Source organism: Balaenoptera borealis (assembly GCF_965194805.1).
Source record: "Balaenoptera borealis genome assembly, chromosome: 15".
Taxonomy (NCBI): Eukaryota; Metazoa; Chordata; class Mammalia; order Artiodactyla; family Balaenopteridae; genus Balaenoptera; species Balaenoptera borealis.
Window position 1 is genome coordinate 27740899 of NC_138871.1, and position 20534 is coordinate 27761432.

At 39.7% G+C, this 20534-nt stretch overlaps 2 protein-coding genes across 3 annotated transcripts in view; both read left to right on the plus strand.

The window, feature by feature from the left end:
• The first annotated feature begins 667 nt into the window (after window positions 1-667).
• Window positions 668-14581, plus strand: LOC309611796 (RNA/RNP complex-1-interacting phosphatase-like). Of its 2 annotated transcripts, XM_082356652.1 has the most exons (8): window positions 668-969; window positions 3634-3694; window positions 10085-10131; window positions 10748-10823; window positions 11177-11234; window positions 13068-13151; window positions 13251-13339; window positions 14443-14581. In XM_082356652.1, exons 1-8 carry the CDS (start codon window positions 909-911, stop codon window positions 14444-14446), a joined length of 480 nt encoding a protein of 159 aa, XP_082212778.1. In that variant the 5' UTR covers window positions 668-908; the 3' UTR covers window positions 14447-14581. The 2 variants fall into 2 exon arrangements, with proteins under 2 accessions (XP_082212778.1, XP_082212777.1); XM_082356651.1 differs by lacking the exon at window positions 13251-13339 and having other exon boundaries at window positions 674-969; window positions 11052-11234; window positions 13068-13202; window positions 14443-14579.
• Window positions 14570-20534, plus strand: part of LOC309611795 (EKC/KEOPS complex subunit TPRKB-like) — a 52901-nt gene continuing 46936 nt past the window's right edge. The window contains exon 1 of the mRNA XM_082356648.1: window positions 14570-14684. The gene's annotated coding sequence lies outside the window, so the exon portion shown is untranslated. The remainder of the gene's footprint in view (window positions 14685-20534) is intronic.

Below are 20534 nucleotides of genomic sequence, written 5' to 3' on the forward strand. Positions count from 1 at the left end.
AATTGAGTTTCAACTGTTTCAGTCAACACGCATGTATTAATGATACCTAAGTATTGAACACCGGGCTAGGTTTCATCAGGGATACAGAAGTTCTGGCCATCTCTGGTTTTGGATATCCCTTATTTGTTGAGACCTTTGCGTTGTTTGGTTGCCTTTTGTCTGTTTTCCAGATGGGAAAACAGGAACAAGGGAAGTATAGGTTATTACTAGGTGGGGTTGAACAAGTGGAGCAGCAAACTGCAAAGCAGAAAGAAGAGGGACGTACTATAGAGGGATATGACTTCCATTCTCAAGGCGCCTGCATCCTGTGCAGGGAGACAGCCTAACATAAAATGTGCCTAACAACAAATATATTGACTTCTTACTAAAAATCTCCAGTTCATAGAACCGAGGGGTTTGTACCTTCTCCTTTAAAAGTGATAGTCCTGGGACTTCCCCGGTGGTCCCGTGGTGAAGACTCTGCGCTTCCAATGCAGCAGGCGTGGGTTCAATCCCTGGTTGGGGAGCTAAGATCCCACATGCTGCGCAGCCAAAGAAATTTTTTTCAAAAGTTATACTCCTGTATTATTGGCTTTAGTGGTTTAGATTTTGTTTTACTGTTAAGAAGATTTCAGTTTATTTACCGGGAACAAACAACACATAATGTAAAAATAGTTTCCCAGAAACGATTTCCATCATTCTCTTCTGCCCTTTCTCCCGCAGACTGGTGTTTCACCTTGACAAGTTCTCTGTCATTCCATAGGAAAGCTGTCTGGCTTGGAGGTTGCAATCCCAGGGAATTTTTCATCAGCGGGGAAGTCTCCATCACTACAGAGGAATCAAGGGAGAAGTCAGTCCCTGGTAAGTGAGATGCTCCCCCTAAACACCAACACAGCAGTCGTGTAGTTTTCAAGGGGTTCAGGGGCAAGATGGGCAAGGCATTTCTACTAACTCTTCTTAAGGATCATGGACAGTGCCCTATGCTACGAGGTAAGCGGTGACTGCTGTAATTCTTACTGGTGATCCTTTCCTGTCACTGATTCTCGGCTTTCTTTGTATTTCATAGGACTGTTGTAAGTCCAATACAAAATGAGTCTTATTTTTAAAAACCTGAAATGTTTTACAGAGCCTAGCATTCTCATATAGGTTCCTTTCCATTCTCCCCACTTTCCCGAGAGGCTAAGAACACTTCACACCATGAACTAGGAGAGGAGGTAGAGCCCTTTCTGATGAAATACATCAACAAAGACAGAGTCTTAGCCTGCTTGCTCTCTGGACAGGATCTCGGACCACAAGGTCTTCAATCCTGGTATAAATGAAGGAAGTGAGGACAGTTCAACTGGCACTCTCATAACAAGAGTTCTGAAACACCTTCCAAAGAAACTATAGCAGTAGATGAGGGAAAGGAGTGCTACAGTGTGGTAGTACAGGGGGAATGATCGGCTACAGCAGTGAAAAATGTGGTTCCGATTGGTGTGCTCTCGTGGTTCTTGTACATGTAGCATAGATGACCTTTACGGTGTCCCTCCCACCTTCCCACCTGCATTAGGTGTTCCTTTTTTTTTTTTTTTAATTTATGTTTATTTATTTATTGTTTGAACTTATTTATTCTACGTATTTATTTTTTTGGCCGCACTGGGTCTTCATTGCTGTGCACGGGCTTTCTCTAGGTGGCGGCTAGCGGGGGCTACTCTTGGTTGCGGTGTGCGGGCTTCTCCTCGCAGTGGCGTCTCTTGTTGCGGAGCATGCGCTCTAGGCGCGTGGGCTTCGGTAGTTGCGGCTCACGGGCTCTAGGATGCAGGGTCAGTCGTTGTGGCACATGGGCTTAGTTGCTTCACGGCATGTGGGATCTTCCCCGACCAGGGCTCGAACCCGTGTCCCCCGCATTGCATTGGCAGGCGGATTCTTAACCACGGCGCCACCAGGGACTCCCTAGGTGTTCTCATATAGAGTCTAAAAACAGAGGGCACTGAGCGAAGGTAGTGGTTATTAAAGGCTCAGGATCTAAATTCTACCTGTCTCTACACCCCTTCCCAGCTGTCGATTTGACCCCATTTTTGAATGCAGACCTCATTCTTCAACTTTCTCTGCCGTTTGTGTACTCACCTTGAAAACTTGTTTCTGAGATGCGTTGAGCAGACACAGGGTGGCAGATTGCAGAGGTGGAAGCTGGTGGTCGGATATTTGTGGGCTGAATCTCCTTCAGTCCCATTCCCATTTCTGGTTGCACAGAGGCCCGACTTCCTGTGTATGACACAGAGCCATAGGATTGCGGGCAGGAGCCAAGTTCTCCATACAGTAAAGACCCCAGTGTGCCTTGGTTATAGTAATATACCTGGCTTCCTTCCTGGTAGGGAAGTGACAGGCGGCTCTGCCCCTTTTTTGGCATCAGAGATGGTGTTCCCTGAGCAAGGCTGGCAGAAAGCGATGGATGTAGAGGGACCATGTTCTTGGCGTCTGAAGTTTTATCATACTGGGCTGCCAGAAACATGGAGGAGGCAGCTGTGTGGCGGTCAGTGAGTGCCAGAGTAAAGTCTCCGAGTGAAGAAGAATTCTTTTCAGTGCTTGCTGTGATGTCCCACTCAAGAACACCTGGATAGGAAGCAGCTGAAGTGGAGATCTGGCTGTGGTCAGTAACTCCAGATAACATAGTCGTGCTAGAATGTTGGTAAAGGTAGGCACTACCCATGAGTGTCTGGAAAGGGGTACCAGTAGCCGATGCCGAACTGACGGCAGGAGCAGGCACTCTGGAGAAGTTGCAGACGCTTCGTGTTAGGGAAGTTGCATTGCTACAACAGATTTTTAAGCAACAGCGCAATCCAGCCAAGTTTATATTTTAGAGAGAGAACATCTTCCATGTGGAGGATCAGTTGAAATAGAAGAGATTGTTAGAATTGTAGGGCGGTAGTATTCCAGGCAGGAGATGACGAATGCCAGACACCACCTAGTCACAGACATAGCTTTTGCAGAGATCAGCTACATGTTGTTGTTTTTTATTTAGTCTCTCATATAATTTTTTTTAAGTCCTGGACCGCAAAATACTGTGGCATCGTTGGAAAAATCTGAGACTCGATTCTAGTCTTTTTTCTGTTTGCCTGCTCTGCAGCTTGGGCTTATGTTCTCAAGCCTTACTTTTTCATTGTGAAATAAGAACGGTGCTACTTAACCCGAGAACTCCCCAGGCACATAGACCCGTGGCGTGTGAGGAGCAGTGAAGGAGAGAAGGAATGGAAGTGCTTTGGGGACCCCAAGAGCCCTTCAGAAACCGTTTGTTCTTTTTAATATTGAGCATTAAAAGTGAAGGCATTCCATTTGTTTCACTCAAAAACAAATTCTGTTCTTCTGATAGCCTGTTTTTTTTTTCCACTCCCTTTTTCTATAGTCAGATCAGTTCCTGATGGGCATTCTCCAGTCCACACTATTGCATCTGATTGGAGGTTATGCAAAATTTCCCAGAGACAATGAATTTTGACTGTATAGTAGTTAATTCTTTATAGTACGTTCCTGCAAAAACACTCTTTTCTTCAGAGTTCTTCCTTTTCAGGATAGTGGTAGTGTTGTGGTAAGTAATAAAGGCTACTCTTCAGAAAATTGTATAACTTGTTTTTAGTGTATCTACTTCGCTTACTTAATTCCATATTCCCTGTTTTCTAGACAGACTTCTTGGTGTCCACTGTACCCATGGTTTCAACAGGACTGGCTACCTCATGTGCAGGTGAGTTGCCAACCCCAAGAGGCAGAGCATGTTTAAATTGTTCTGTTTACAATAGTAATGTAAGCTAATGTGAGCTGAATGCAAAAAATGCAGTCAGAGAAGTGTATGAAGTGGAAGGCAATTTTGCCCCCTACTCAGATGTTACCACCAGTAATAATTTAGCACATATTTTTTCAGAGGTAAAAAATGCAGATATAAGCATATACAATGGTCCCTTGGTATCTGCAGGGGGATTGGTTTTAGGGCTCCCCATGGATCCGAAAATCCTCGGATGCTCAAGTCCCGTATGTAAAATGGTGTAGTACAGTCGGGCTTCCATATCTGCAGGTTATGGAACCGTTGGATATACAGAACTGACTGTACATGTGATTTAATGGTATAGTGTTTTAGACATTCTGGTTTATAATTTAATATATGGAGGACATCTTCCTCTGACAATATTTGGAGACCTCATTCTTATTTATTTATTATTCTTTTTTTTCTTCCAACTTTGCTTTATGTAGTTGGATATAAATAAATGAACACAAACTTAAGCAAGATACATGTAAAAATTTAATAGAACCTGATACTCTAATTCTTCCAGTGTTTCTCAGACTCATCATGGGGCTCTTAAGAAAAGTACCCAACATGGATACTACTACAGTTGAATGTCAAATCTTTAAGTGCTTATGACATACTAAATTCTTGTATAATGCACTTATGAAGAACCCTTCAAGATACTTGTGTTTTGTATGTAGCAAAAAGTGCTAAGAGTCAAATATTCAACTCAATATAAAATAATAAGAAGCACTTCTGATTTGTTAGGTTGAGATTGCTTCTCCTTTTACTAATGAATGATTTTTTTAGCTGTAATATCAGTGAGCTGAACAAATATGTCACCTTGGAGTACATAAGGAAAAATAAACACATGCTAAATGGGTAAAACATTACAACTACATCTTTACTAGACCATCTCTACTAACACTTCAGAAGCTTAGAGATTCAGAGTGTTCTTACGTTAATTGCAAGAAAAATAGAAAGAGAGAAATTCCTTCTTTTTTGAGATCACAGCTGTGAAGTCGTGATTATACAAATTCTTCATTTGTGTGCAAAACATGAAACACATTTCTCTTAATTCTCCCTGCTTAGAATTGTCAGTCAACTAGCAGGACTTTCCTTCCAAGAAACAGAGACTGAGATGTCTTTTATATAACTTCAATAACCTCAGCACTACAATAAGAAGACATGCAGTATCCTTTTGCTGTGCTTCAAGACAACAGGGAAGGAGGTCACAGGAAAGAAGAAATCAAAATGGTTACAACTGAGAAACTTTTCTCAGTGTAACCATGGTGCCACTTTCATTTTTACATAAGCATGGTGGCATAATTCAAGCTCAATACATCAGAATTCTTAATATTTAAAATTTACCTTGACTTTTAATTATCACCATGTTAACAACCAAAATAATTTGACGAAACTCATAAGAAAGGGTAATGTTAAACCCCACTTTACTAGAGTTAGTTTCTGGACACATTAGCTCATTTTTTTTATAGAAGAGGGACAGTGAATCTCAGTTGGCTTACAAGCTAGGAGATCACTTTGAATTCTGCATTTCTTAACTGCAAACAGATATAGCACTTGTAACAGGTTATAACTGGTTTTCAGCTGGTTTTCAAGCACAGAGCCAGCCCCAACAGTAATAGTACACTATTGAAAAAGACCTAAGGCAATGAATTCCATTTCCAGTGGAAAGAAAGAATCGTATGGTCTTGGACAAACAATTCTGATGGTTTACTTAACAGTCACTTAGTAGTTCTTCCTTGCTCATAGAACTTTATGACTTTTTTGAGGAGTGAAGCATTCAGCTTGAGTGGATAAATCCTTGTTAGGCTAAGACAATCATTATCATATCCCTCTTTGCCATGAATTGTCTTATGAATGGTCATATCAGTCTGTTTTGGCAAATGAGTAATTAAGGGAAGGCTGTTATTGTGCTTATGAGAATGATATTTTTCTCTGAGAAAAGATAAATAGGCATTAGGAAAATGACCATTTGGGCTCTTTTTCTGCTTCCTCCTTGTTTTGTGAGAATGATATTTGGTTTTACAGCAGCCATCTTGTGACCCTGAGATGATCATATGCCAATAATGACAAATGGTAGATTAGAAAGAACCAGCAAAGACAGAAAACAGCAACATCAATAGTAACAACAATCACAGCAAAAGAACAATGGGACCTTAACTTGTGGAGTTCCTATAAAGTAAAAAATAAATGCTCTATGTTTATTCTAAAAAATAAAGAATTATGCAAACCAGCTTAAAACTCCTTTTTTTGTGCCAGTGTTCTAAAATGTGGCTTTTCGTAAAACCTTGACCCAAATGCCAGCAACTTCAGAAAAGAATTTGGGTAGGGGGAAGAAGAAAGTTATCTCACTTAGGAAAAACAACCACTATCTTCATCCTAATCTTCGACACACAATTTAAACATATATAGCTGCTGTAACACTTTACACAGTTCCTATGTAGTAGAGCAATAATAAGATCTAAATACAATTATATTTTTAAACACTGGGTGAAGGCTTTACATAAAAATACCATCCTACTTTTCCCCCTAAATTTCTAAAATATCACGTGCTTTTCCCCAACATCTGCAGCCGTTCAGGAATCTTTAGGAAACTTTCATGCATGATCTTAATTCCTAATCCTTGGCTCTTGGGCTCAATGACAGAAGATCAAAACCACCAAAAATGATGGTTCACTTGAAGTCAGGTGAGCGACACTGGCTCAGTTAGTCTCGTAGGACAAATGCAGTGCTGCATCAACTGTCTCCATGCAGGAGGGGCACGTGAAGGATCTCATCAGCCAGTCATCTGTACAGCCCAGGTGATCTGCATACACAGCAGAAATCAAATTGGGTTGTCGTAAACAAAGTCCATCATACAGATCACACACTCCCGGATCTTTTTTTTTAATATTTGTTTTATTTTATTTATTCATTTATTTGGTTGTGCCGGGTCTTAGTTGCAGCCAGTGGGCTCCTTCATTGTGGCATGCAAACTCTTAGTTGCGGCATGCATGTGGGATCTAGTTCCCTGGCCGGGAACGAACCCGGGCCCCCTGCATTGGGAGTGCGGAGTCTTTAGCCACTGCACCACCAGGGAAGTCCGCTGGATCCTTTTTTCTGATCCATTTCTTCCAGGGTCATAAACTCCTTCAGGCTGATGCTGTATGAGGCCTGTTCTTTCAGATATCCTAATTTGCTCCTCTCAGCTGAGTTGCTAGGCGAGTCTGGCTAGGTGTTGGATGAGAGACCAAAACTGGAACTTGATCCAGATATGGCAGCAGCAGCTCCTGATCCAGCTCCATCCCCTTGCCAAAGCTAGCCCAGTCGGACTGAGACTTGTGAGGCAGGGAGATGTCATCCGAAGTGGGGGACTTAAGGCAGTTCCCCATCTTCTGGGGCTTGAGTGTGTGATCTGTGTGCTGCTTTGACAGTCTCCCAACCTCATTCTTTTTTTAAAAAAAATTAATTTTCATTTATTTTTGAATTTTTAAAATTTATTTTTTATACAGCGGGCTCTTATTAGTTATCTATTTTATACATATTAGTGTATATATGTCAATCCCAATCTCCCAATTCATCTCACGACCAGTGACCCCCACCCTGCCCCACTTTCTCCCCTTGGTGTCCATACGTTTGTTCTCTACATCTGTGTCTCTATTTCTGCCTTGCAAACCGGTTCTTCTGTACCGTATTTCTAGGCTCCACATATATGCATTAATATACAATATTTGTTTTTCTTTCTGACTTACTTCACTCTCTATGACAGTCTCTAGGTCCATGCACATCTGCACAAATGACCCAATTTCGTTCTTTTTTATTGCTGAGTAATATTCCATTGTATGTACGTACCACATCTTCTTTGTCCGTTCATCTGTCGATGGGCATTTAGGTTGCTTCCATGACCTAGCTATTGTGAATAGTGCTGCAATGAACATTGGGGTGCATATGTCTTTTTGAATTATGGTTTTCTCTGGGTATATGGCCAGTAGTGGGATTGCTGGGTCATATGGTAATTCTAGTTTTAGTTTTTAAGGAACCTGCATACTGTTCTCCATAGTGGCTGTATCAGTTTACATTCCCACCAGCAGTGCAAGAGGGTTCCCTTTCCTCACACCCTCTCCAGCATTTGTTGTTTGTAGATTTTCTGATGACGCCCATTCTAAGCGGTGTGAGGTGATATACCTCATTGTAGTTTTGATTTGCATTTCTTTAATAATTAGTGATGTTGAGTAGCTTTTCATGTGCTTGTTGGCCATCTGTATGTCTTCTTTGGAGAAATGTCTATATAGGTCTTTTGCCCTTTTTTTTTTTTTTAATTTACCTTTTTTTTTTTTAATTATTAGCGCCTTTAATTATTTATTTATTTATTTATTTTTGGGGCTGTGTTGGGTCTTCGTTTCTGTGCGAGGGCTTCCTCTAGCTGCGGCAAGCGGGGCCATTCCTCATCGTGGAGTGCGGGCCTCTCACTATCGTGGCCTCTCTTGTTGCGGAGCACAGGCACCAGACGTGCAGGCTCAGTAGTTGTGGCTTACGGGCCTAGTCGCTCCGTGGCATGTGGGATCTTCCCAGGCCAGGGCTCGAACCCGTGTCCCCTGCATTAGCAGGCAGATTCTCAACCACTGCGCCACCAGGGAAGCCCTTTTGCCCATTTTTTGATTGGGTTGTTTGTTTTTTTTAATAGTCAGCTGCATGACCTATTTATATATTTTGGAGATTAATCCTTTGTCTGTTGATTCGTTTGCAAATATTTTCTCCCATTCTGAGGGTTGTCTTTTCGTCTTGCTTATAGTTTCCTTTGCTGTGCAAAAGCATTTAAGTTTCATTAGGTCCCATTTGTTTTTTTTTTTTTTAAGGCTGCATTGTTCCTTTGCTTACTGATGAACATATAAAAGTCAGAAGTTTTTGATATTATAAAACGTCAAAGTAATGAACATTCCTGTGTGAACATCTTTGAATATATATGCTTTGTCTCAGTTAACTTCACTCAGAATGGGACTTCTGCATCAAAGAGTTTATGCCCTTATGCTTTTTGTGGATGTTGCTACACTGTACCAATGTATGGTTGTTCATGCAGGAAATACTTATTGAGCATCTGTTATGTTTAAGCACTGTGCTGGGTGCTAGCAAAAAGACTTGTGAAATTTTGTGAGTAAAGAGACTTGACCTGCCCTTTGTGAATTCTAGCAGTCCAGAGAGGGAATAGATATTCAAGAATCATACTCTGCATGTAGAATTACAACTCTGACAAGTGCCAAGGAGAGGGACATGGTACCATGAGAGCATATTTTAGGGAGGATTTGATCTCATCATGGAGATTAGAGAAGGTTTATTTAGGGATGTTTCAGCTGATATCTGAAGGATGAGTAGGTATTAACCAGATAGGGACGTTGGGGAGAGATTTCTGAGCATAAGGAATAGCAAAAGATCCTATAAGAGGAAAGCATATGCTGTGTTGGAGGAACTGGCCAGGAAGGTGGGGCTGTTGGGGGAGCATGTCATTATAATGGAGCTGCAAGTGTGGGTAGGAGCTCGATCGTGCAGGCTTATGTTTAAGGTTTCAGACTTGAAGAGTAATAGAAAACCATTGAACTTTTTTTGTTGAACATACCCAGTTGCATTTTCAACCTATCGTTTTGCTACCGAGTGGAGAATACACTGCAGGGAGAAAGAGTGGAAGCGAGGAAACAAGTTAGGAGACTTGTGTAGAAATTGGGCATAATGGTGGCTTGGACCAGGGTATGGTGGTCATTTTGGTGGAAAGATGTGGACAGATTCTAGAGATATGTAGGCAGTATCATTGTTAGCACTGGTGGTGGGTTGAGGATGAGGGTGAGGGAGAAATAGCTGTCAGTGATGGTGATTCCTAAGTTTCTGGCTCCTATGGTTGGTTAGATAGGGTTTTTTAGATATGATGTTAATATTTGTCCTAATTTGTCTTTTGTTATTTGTTGGTTCTTGATGGATACTCTGTCATATTAAGTCTCCTGTTTTTAGTGTACAAAGCATTTTGACCGAAACTGACCGTTGTATGTTATCAGATAACTTTTTAACATCTGCCAGTTTGGTCCTGTATTTTATTCTCTTTCATTTATTAATTAAATTGTTGTATTAATGTAAATAATTATATTAATAGATTTTCTAAAGTTGCGTTATCCTTGCATCGTTGGAATAAAGCCTTTTTGTACTCATGGTATATATATCATTCTTTAATAATTATTGATTAGATGTGCTGATATTTTCTTAGGATTTTTATATCTGTATTTGTAAAGCGAAATTGGACCTTTTTTGCAAAAACTTGATTTTCTTTTCTTTTTATTTACAAATGACTCAAATTTTGTTGTTTTGTAGATATTTGATTGATGTAGAAGGCATGTGGCCAGATGATGCAATTGAATGTAAGTATAAGGGTTGTCACTACTTTTCCCTTTTCATAAAATTTGAAGGTAGAAGTGTAGGGGAATTTCTCAAATTTTGGAAAAAGAGAAAAGTTTGTAATTCATTTGTTCTGACATAAGATAACCTTTTACCAAAAGTTTATAAAGGTATGTATCTGGAAATAGCGAGATATAACAGCCTGAATAATTAGTCAGTGGATTTCAGCATTTTTTTTTCTTTTTTAAATTTATTTAATTAATTAAGTTATTTTTGGCTGCGTTGGGTCTTCGTTGCTGTGCGGGCTTTCTCTAGTTGCGGCGAGCGGGGGCTACTCTTTGTTGCGGTATGCGGGCCTCTCATTGCGGTGGCTTCTTGTTGCGGAGCACGGGCTCTAGGCATGCAGGCTTCAGTAGTTGTGTCACGTGGGCTTCAGTAGTTGTGGCTCATGGGCTTAGTTGCTCTGCGGCATGTGGGATCTTCCCGGACCAGGGCTCGAACCCCTGTCCCCTGCACTGGCAGGTGGATTGTTAACCACTGCGCCACCAGGGAAGTCCCTGGATTTCAGCTTTGATCTGCTTTCTCTGGGAAAGATTTGCTTTCTGTACAGTTATTTCTAACAGTTCATCCGCTCCTCAGTATTCAATAGGAGCCATGGACATTGCTTAGAAAGACAAAACTACATTGAAGACCTTTGGAATGGTCCCATCAGAAAGTAAGTTGCATTTTATATGTGATATTTGTGGTTAGGAAGATCTATTTTTATATCATTTAAGTTGCACATATCCCTTCTTCATGTAGCTTGTTTACTTGCTCGAGGAAACCTAAACAGATAGGAATGGGGGGAGGATGGAATTGTTATTTTCACGGGCCAAAATATAGTCACTAAATTGGCTACTGAATTTGCAGACCAGTAATATTTTGTGGAAACATTCTGTTTGAGGAATCGGGATTCCAGTGTATCCAGAACAAGTGGTTTTGAAGACTCAGTGCATATGATAGAAACAGTTCACACAGCTAATAAGTCTGTTAACCAAGGACCTAAGTATAACCTACATCCAACCCCAGGTTACCCAACATCTCGGCGTTTCCATACCCAGACCCAAGATTTTCAGCAATCAGAAAGGTATCTCTGCTTTCCCTTTTTCTAGAATTGAAATAGAAATTAATATTATATATTAGTGCAAACACATTATAATGTGAAGAATTGGTGTTTTCTTGCTGATCAGTGTCAACCAGGAGGTATTGTTTGTTCCATATTTTGCATTTAGGGCTGGAAAATCAAGTATAGGAGGGGGAATAGGTGATTTTTCAGAGGCAGTTGGGAAGAGGACTTAGGAATTTTCATTGATTCTTAAACTTAGTTTAAGCCAATAATTTGATGTGAGTGTCAGAAAGGATCTTACATTCTTAGGCTGCATTAATAGTGGTATAGTTTTCAGAATAAAGAAGGTTGCTTTATTTAAAGAGTAAATACAAATTATAGGGAAAATGGTAAAATTCCAGTAGAGAAACTTGCAAAGGGGTTGAACACATAAATCACAAACATACTTTTACTCGGGAAACAGGAAAAACCTCAGTACAATTAAAACAACAACAGTTTTTGCTATTTTGCTATTAATTTAGCAAGTTTTTGACAAGGTAGTCCAGTGTATTGATTGTCAGGCTGGACCTGGGTTTACATCCTGGCTCTGCTGTTCACCCTGTATGTGATGTTGAGTAAGATCTCTAAATTTCTATTTTCTTATCAGTTAGATGGAAATTTTAACAATATTATAAATAAAATTTTAATAACATATACCTTGGGATTGTTGTCGATTATTACATGAGTTAATAAAGTATTTTAGCACATTGTAAACTTTCAGTTTTCAAAAAGATGTTTTGGCATTTTTAGCAGATGTAAACATTTCAAAAAGGTGTTGCTTGTGTTGCCAGGGGCACTGAAAAATGGTATAGCCCTTTTGAAACATAACTGTAATAGCCATAAAAATGTTCATACCTGGTAATTCCACCATGAGGTTACAGAAGTACTTAAAAATATGGAAAAATGTACATGCATTTAATCATTCAGCACATTTCTCAAACTCCCTACTATGTATCAGACTCTGGACTAGGTGCTTAGGATACAGTTGTATATGTTCTGGGATGTTAATCCCAGCATTATTTACAGTAGTGGAAAAATTGGTAGCAGCTTGCATTTCTAACAATGAAGAATAGCTAAGTAAATTATTATATCCATGCTATGATACTTTATAAAGTCATTGAAAGTGATAGCTTACTTATGATAAGTGAAAATAATAGGTTATGATTCAGCAGTCAAAAAAAGATGCTAGGGGGAAAAAGACCAAAAGTAAATATTAACCAGTTTACTTAGATTAAGTGGGATTGAGGGGTTTTGGGGGGTGTTTACTTTTCTCAGATTTCCAAATTTTCTTTTGTATGATTATATTAGATTTACTGATGTTGCTTTTGAAACAATTTAATTTTCCAAATTTGCTGCATGTGCCATGGTTAGAATTTCTACATTTTATAATTAATTCATGTATGTATTTACTTATAAAGTGAAAGTAGGTTCCTGGTTTTCAAAAATAAATAGCTTATTCTGTTTCATGTCAACCCTGCCACACTTGGAGAGAATGCATCTGATTAGAATAGTACGGGCATTTATCTCTATAGGGAAAGATGGAAAGGCTTCTGGGAACCTACAGTGTGCCAAGGCATTGTGGTGGGTAATTGAAGTATATCATCTTAATTTACCTTCAAAACAATCCATGAAGATGGAAGGTATTATTAGCTCTATTCTATAAGAACTACGAAATCCAAAGATTAAGCAATTTTATCTGCTAAAATCACACAGGTAGAAAACAGTAGAACCAGAGTATCTATGTATAATTTTATAAAGCTTATTATATATATTTATTAAAACTAATAATGGTGTATTACTTTTGTTTTGTTTAAGAAAATTTTCACAGAATCAGAACATTTACCAGAGAGGCCATATTCCTCCTCCTGGTCCCCACGGAGAGGACTGTTTACAAAGGAGGTACTCTTGGAATGTAAAGCCAAATGCCAGTCAAGCAGCGCAGAACAGAAGGTTGTATCCTGGCAGTTACTACAGACTACCCTATCCGACCTATTATAGATGGACCAAGTGACACAAGCCTACCCTAGAAATCTATCTGGAGACAGAACAGGACTGAAGACAGCCAGAGTGACTTTTTATAACATCAGGTCAATTGAGGTTTATAATCTATCTTAGTGCTCTCTTATGTGTTCGAGCTTAAGGAAAAATTATATTGATATTTAGCTCCGCTGATAAATTTGCAGTATTTACAACAGTGAAGGAAATAATCTGTCATTCCAGTCTTAATTTTTTTTAAAGGAGGATGATATTTTAGAACTGATAAAAAGTAATAAAGAACATCCCTTGTAAATTATTTTTAAAAATTCTATCTTCCTTTTCTGGTGTATTTCCTTCTGACTAGACTTGTAATGTTTGTGTGTGTGTGCAGAAAATTTTTAGTGTTTTTGTCATGTTCTGTTATTACCCAGTCATCAGGGTATCTTCCCCCCCCCCAAAATGTTCAAGATTTCTATTAAAATCTACCTAGGAGATAATCTCTTTAGAACCTAATCACTATTTGTAATTAGTTGTAGTATTTTTGTGATTAGACATTTCTTTCTTTCTTTTGGCAGTCTATTGTTGGATTTGACCAACTTCCTTTCACTGAATTGTCAGATACGCCATCTAACACTAGATAAACTTTTAGGGACTGATTGTCAATTGAGCAGGAGAGACCAATTGATAAACGTAAATGCTAAATGCTGGGTAATTTACCTGACAGGGTAATTGTTATCAACTGGGTGGAGCTACTCAGAAAACTTGAAAACTCTCATAGACTATAAATGTTGCTTGATGAACAGAATAGGGTGCGACATTTAAAGCCTGGAATATCTGGGGAGACTTGCGTGGCTCCTTGTGTTGTTGCTTCCTTGTTGAACGTAACCTGCTGTAGTCTTTCTCCACTTGCCTCTCACAGTGGAATGGTGCCTTGACCTTGACTTTTTCTAAGTTGCCCCTTCTGCTAGTTTACCTCTGGAACACACAGCTGGATCATGTGGGAGGTGTTAATTATTTTTAGTTGCAGAGGAAGCCAGAAACCTTTGTTTGCTCAAGAAAGGGTCTAACTGTCATGACATCATAAGCCTTGGTAAATATTTGATGAATACTTGGGCAAATTGGCTTCATTTTTTAAGTCTCTGATTTTGAAGCGTTGTATCATGGAAAGTCTGATACTGCATATGATAGTTGTTTTCTCTGTTCTGTGTTATAGATGAACATCATGTGGAACCTGACCCTAAGGAAGTGCTCTAACTCAGCTACTCCCTGGTCTGTGTCTGATGAGCTCAGTCAGGTTGCTACCTTTCATCTAGGTGGTGGCTCAAAGTTTTTTTCTGCCCGCCACATTTAACAGAGATACAAGAGTTCTTCTTGCCAGAAGGCTGCGCTGTGGAATTGTTCCTTCGCATACATCGTGAACTCTCCCTTGGAAAGATACTGGCAGCAAGACAACTGGTGAGGCAAAAAAAGAATCACCCAGGGACAGGCATGGGAGTCCAGCTAATCTAATAGTTTTAAGGAGTTCCTTGGCAAGCAGTTTCTGAGGAGGACATTGCCACCAGAAGTGTCATCTTAAGCACTGCCACCTTTGAAAACCTTCTTTGATCGTGTTGTCCTCTCTGTCCCCATCCCATTTCATTTATCAACAGCTTATTGAAAACCAGTCTCCTTTTGCTATCTCGTGTCTCATTTATTCTTCAAAACACTGTGTTTCCGGCTTCTGCTCACATCACACCACTGAAAGTCCTCTGGCTAAAGGGACGAGCAACCTTTTTTAAAGGTCTTTAGTGGTCTGTTTAAGCTTTTAAATTTTTTATTTTTATTAAAAAAACACAGGTAAGTATTGGGTTGGCCAAAAAGTTCGTTTGGGTTTTTCTGCAGGATGTTACGGAAAACCCAAATGAACTTTTTGGCCAAGCCAAGAGTTTAAAATTCAGATAGTTCTACTGAGATTTCCATGAAAAAGAGTAGTCTTCCCATCAGCACCCCTGCCCTATCCCCTGATTTTCACTCCCCAAGGGTAATCACTTTAAGTATTTTTGCATTATTTTCTACCCAAAGGCAACCACTTAAAGTATTTTAGCATTATTTTCTAATATTTGCCTCCATATTTAAATACTAGGCTTATATTACCACATCTTGATTTTTCAGTTTCTGATACTATCTATTGACTTCCTACTGTGGAAGATGAGAATTTAGCTCTTTCACATCATCTGTCCACATACACACTTCTGTTCCCCTCATCTTTTCAGGATAGTTAATTTCCCAACTTTTGGTTAAATCAGTATTCTAAGTTTATGTTATTTGCTAGGTAAGTATCATTCACCTCTGAACCCTCATGTACGAGTTATGTCTCCATTCTTACACCATTTTGTCCCCTTCATTTTTGTTTGTGTCTTTTCCTATGAACCTATCACTAATTCATCCTCCAAATCTCTAACACCACTGTACCATTTCTCAGTGTGGATAGGGTAAACACATCAGATTCTTTTTTGTTTGAAATCTTTCCTGGATTGATTGGACTTGTTCTTGACCTGTTCTAGGTTGGGCACTGTTTTTAGTTTGCCAGGGCTGCGATAAAAAAGTACCACAGACTGGGTGGCTTAAACAACAGGTGTTTATTTTCTCACAGTACTGGAGGCCAGAAGTCCAAGATCAAGGTGTTGGCAGGGCTGGTTTCTTCTGAGGCCTCTCTCCTTGACTTGTAAATGGCCATCTTCTCCCTTGGTCTTCACATGGTCTTCCCTCTGTGTCTATGTCCAGATTTCCTTTTCTTATAAGGATACCAGTCATATTAGATTAGTGCCCACCCTAATGACCTCATTTAAACTTACCTCTTTAAAGACGCCATCTCCAAGTACAGTCACATTCTGAAGTCCAGGTGGTTAGGACAACTTCAACATACGACTTTTGCGGGAGCACAGCTCAACACATGACAGGCACGTTGGTTGTTCTCTACACCTGGGGCATAGCTCTTGCCCTGAGATTTCTCTTTGCCTTCACCCTGGTCCTTTCTTGTGCCCCTCTTCTGTTTCCTGGATCCACAGCTGCTGCATTCATGGTTTACTTCCCTGTTTGGTGGAGCATATCCTTCCATGGTTTCCCAAGGATTAATGGGATGTAAATTTTTTGAGGCTTTTGCATGTCTGAAATGGGTTTATTTTATTCTTCCACTGCACTGATAGTTTGATAGACTGTACAATTGTAGGTAAGCACTTTAAAATGCATTTATTCATTGTTTTCCATAGTTCATTGTTGCTGTTTGAAGCCTTGTGCTATTCTGATTCCAGAACTTTTATTTGTGACCTGTAATTTTTCTTTCTGCAAGCTTTAGGATCTTTGTTTCAGGTGTCCTGAAAGTTCATGATATGACTTAGTGTGGGTATTTTTTAAATTCATAATGCTAGATACTAAATGAGGTCTTCCAGTCTGGCAGGCTATATGCATCAGTTCTGGGAAATTTTCTTTTCACTTTATCTTCTCTATTTTCTTTTGGGGGAACTTCTATTAGTTGACTATTGGATTTTCTGAAATGTACCTCTAAGTTAATTATATTTTTTCTTTTATTTTCCATTTTTAATCTTTCCTTTCTTCTTTTTTTTAAATCACAAGAATTTTCTCAGCTTTATTTCCACCCTTCTGTTGATTATTTAGGTTTTCTGCTACATATTATATACATATTTTTTCTGCTATATGTTTTTTTAAAAAATAAATTTATTTATTTTTGGCTGCATTGGGTCTTTGTTGCTGCACGCGGGCTTTCTCTAGTTGCGGGGAGCGGGGGCTCCTCTTCGTTGCGGTGCACGGGCTTCTCATTGTGGTGGCTTCTTTTGTTGCCGAGCACGGGCTCTAGGGCGCGCGGGCTTCAGTAGTTGTGGTGCACGGGCTTAGTTGCTCCGCAGCATGTGGGATCTTCCCGGACCAGAGCTCGAACCCGTGTCTCCTGCATTGGCAGGCGGATTCTTAACCACAGCGCCACCAGGGAAGCCCCCTGCTATATGTTTTTAATCTCCAAGAGCTACTAGCTCTTCTTTTCTGAATGGTTTTTTCCCCAGGCACTTCATTCTTTTATTTTTTTAAATGAATGCATTATCTTTTCTCTCTCTAAAGTTATCAGTTTTTAAGTTTCTTCCGTTCCCTGTGTCAGCTGTTTTTGTTTTTTGTTTTTTCCTGTTTGTTGATGCCTTTCTCTCCTGTTAGATGTGATCTTGAAATATCTGGTGATCTTTGCCTGTCATTTAGTACTTAAGATTGAGGCACTCAGAGCTGATGGAAGTGTATGGTAGACTTGTAATAAGGTGGTCAGTCACCTTGACTTTTTTGTTTAGCTTCCCCTTGCTGCACACGATTAGGTTTTATTTTTCTCCATTCTAAGAGTTAATATCTTTGAAATTTTTATCACTCTCTCTCTCTGTCTACCATTCATCATCCCTCCCACTCTCTTGTGAGTTCTTAATCTTTAGGAGTCTTATCTTCTTGGTAGGGTTTGAGTAAAGAGTAGAGATATAGGCATGAGTTCAATCTAGCCAGTGTAATGAGACTTTGCCAATTAAATTGGTTTTGGGTTTAACCTCAGTCTGGTAAGCTTGATTTTTATGCATCATGTCCCAAGAGTGTAGGCCATTCAGTGCCCTAAGACATGATTTGGACCCACAAAATCAACTACAAACACTCCTGCTATGGAGGTAGGCCCTATCTAGATCCTGCCTGAACCACCTTTCTAATGTAATTCTAACAACTGCCCCAGAATTATGTCCTAAAACAAGCTCATTAATGTTATTCCCCTCTTGGAAATCTTTAATGGCTTACGGCCTTCAGAATCCATTTCCAACTCCTTGTCAGGGCCCTGTGTGATCTGACTCCCAGCTGACTTTTCAAAGCCTCTGCTGTGTTCCACTCCATTCTTCAGTGTGCCAGCCGTTTCTTGACCACAACATTATACATGTTTATGCCACGGTATCTTTGTCTTTCAGGTTGTTCCCTTGGCTATAATGGCTCTCCTATAGCCTCTGTGAACAAATCATTCTTGAAGCCCCCTCTCCTCAGTAAAGCCTTCTCTCCCAACCCTACCCCCCTACTGAATTACTCCTTTTTCTACAAGGTACCTTGTATCACTATTTAGCATTTATTTCATTTATATCTCCTGTTATGTGAAACATAGGTTCTAAGAATGGTCTCAGATTCCCTCAACCTCCTCCTCCTCCCTGAAGGTGCCATCTGCCACCTGGACCACACTCCCCTGTTTTGCCTTTGCCAGCAAACCTAATTAGCACTCTCTAAGCTGACTAGAGCCCAAGTTAAACTGTGGGCCTCCATACCAAGCCCTCTCCATTCTCAGCCATCCCTCCATGTTAGAGTTGGAGGAAATGCTACATATCAGGCCACAACTCGCAATGAGAAGCACACACACTGCAACAAAAAGTAGCACCTGCTCGCCACAACTAGAGAAAGCCTGTGTGCAGCAATGAAGACCCAATGCATCTAAAAATAAATAAAATTTTAAAATAATAAAATTCATAAATTATTTGTTAATAATTCTGGCAGTCATAGCTGTTAATTTTTCAACCACACATATGAGACCAAGAAGTACCAGAGCTCTTCCACTGACTTGACATTGAGATCCTACAAATATTTATACCTTTTAGGAATACAGAGACGTCAAGTAACAGTTTATCAAGAAGTACAGGTTTCGGGGCTTCCCTGGTGGCGCAGTGGTTGAGAGTCTGCCTGCCAATGCAGGGGACATGGGTTCGAGCCCTGGTCTGGGAGGATCCCACATGCCGCGGAGCAGCTAGGCCCGTGAGCCACAACTACTGAGCCTGCGCGTCTGGAGCCTGTGCTCCACAACGGGAGAGGCCGCGATAGTGAGAGGCCCACGCACCGCGATGAAGAGTGGCCCCCCCTTGCCGCAACTGGAGAAAGCCCTCGCACAGAAACGAAGACCCAACACAGCCAAAAATTAAAAAATAAATAAAAAGAAAGAAGTACAGGTTTCATTTGAGGGGTTATTTTCACATGACACAGGAATGGTTCCAGTTGCTCACATTCTTACCAGCACTTATATTGTCAGTTTTTTCATTTCTTTGAGCTGTTCTAATACAGATGTAGTGTTGTCTCATGATTTTTAAAACAGCTTTAGAGATATAATTGACATGATACACTGTACAACTGTTAAAGTGAACAGGTTGATAAATTTGACATGTATACATCCATGAGACCATCACCACAATTAAGATAGAACACATCTATTGATATTACCCCAAAGTTTCCTAGTGCCCCTTTGTAATTCCCCTTTTCCACCCCAGGCCCCCTACCCAAGCCACTGGTGGTTTGCTTTGTCACTATAAATTAGTTTTATATAAATGGAGTCATACAGTATACACTTTTTATGTCTGGCTTTTTTCTTTCAGCATGACTATTTTGAGATTTATCCATGTTATTTTATGTAGCAATAGTTGATTTCCTTTTTACTGCCAAGTTGTATTTCATTGTATGGATATACAGTTTGTCCATTCACTTGATGAACATTTGGGTTGTTCCCAGCTTTTGGTGGTCACAAACAAGTCACTGAACTGGGACAACTTTTTTTTTCTATGCCTATTTTTTAATTGACTTTACTGAGGGATAATTTTATAAAATGTACTCTTTAAAAGTACATAATTTGATGAATTTTGACAAATTCATACTCCCTTTTAACTAACACCACATCAAGATATAGAACATTGGCTTCACTGCAAAGGTTCCCTTGGGGGTTCTTTTCAGTCAGTGTCTCCCACTTGCCCATTCCTAACAACCACTAATTTGCTTTCAGACACTCTAGAATAAATTTGCAATTCCTATAGTTTTATAGAAATGGAATCATACAGTAACATAATTTGTTTCTTGCTTTTTTGCTGAGCATGTTTTTAGATTCATCCATGTTGCAAGTATGTTCATTCCTTTTATTACGGGATAGTATTTCATGACATCAATTTACCACAATTTGTTTATCCATTGATGTGTTGTTGGGCATTGGGTTGTTTCCAGTTTGGGGCTATTATGAGTCAAGTTGCTATGAACATTCACGTTCAAGCCTTTGTGTGGACACGTTTTCACTTCTGGGTAAATGCCAAGGAGTGAAACTGCTGGGTATGGTAAGAATACATTTAATTTTTTAAGAAACTGCCAAACTCTTTTCCAAAGTGGTTATACTATTTTATACTCAGACTAGCAACGTGGGAGGGTTCCAGTTCTGCATGTCTGACAACACTTGGTATTTAAAAATTGTAAGGTCTTTTAAATTTTAGTCATCTTACGGGTATATAG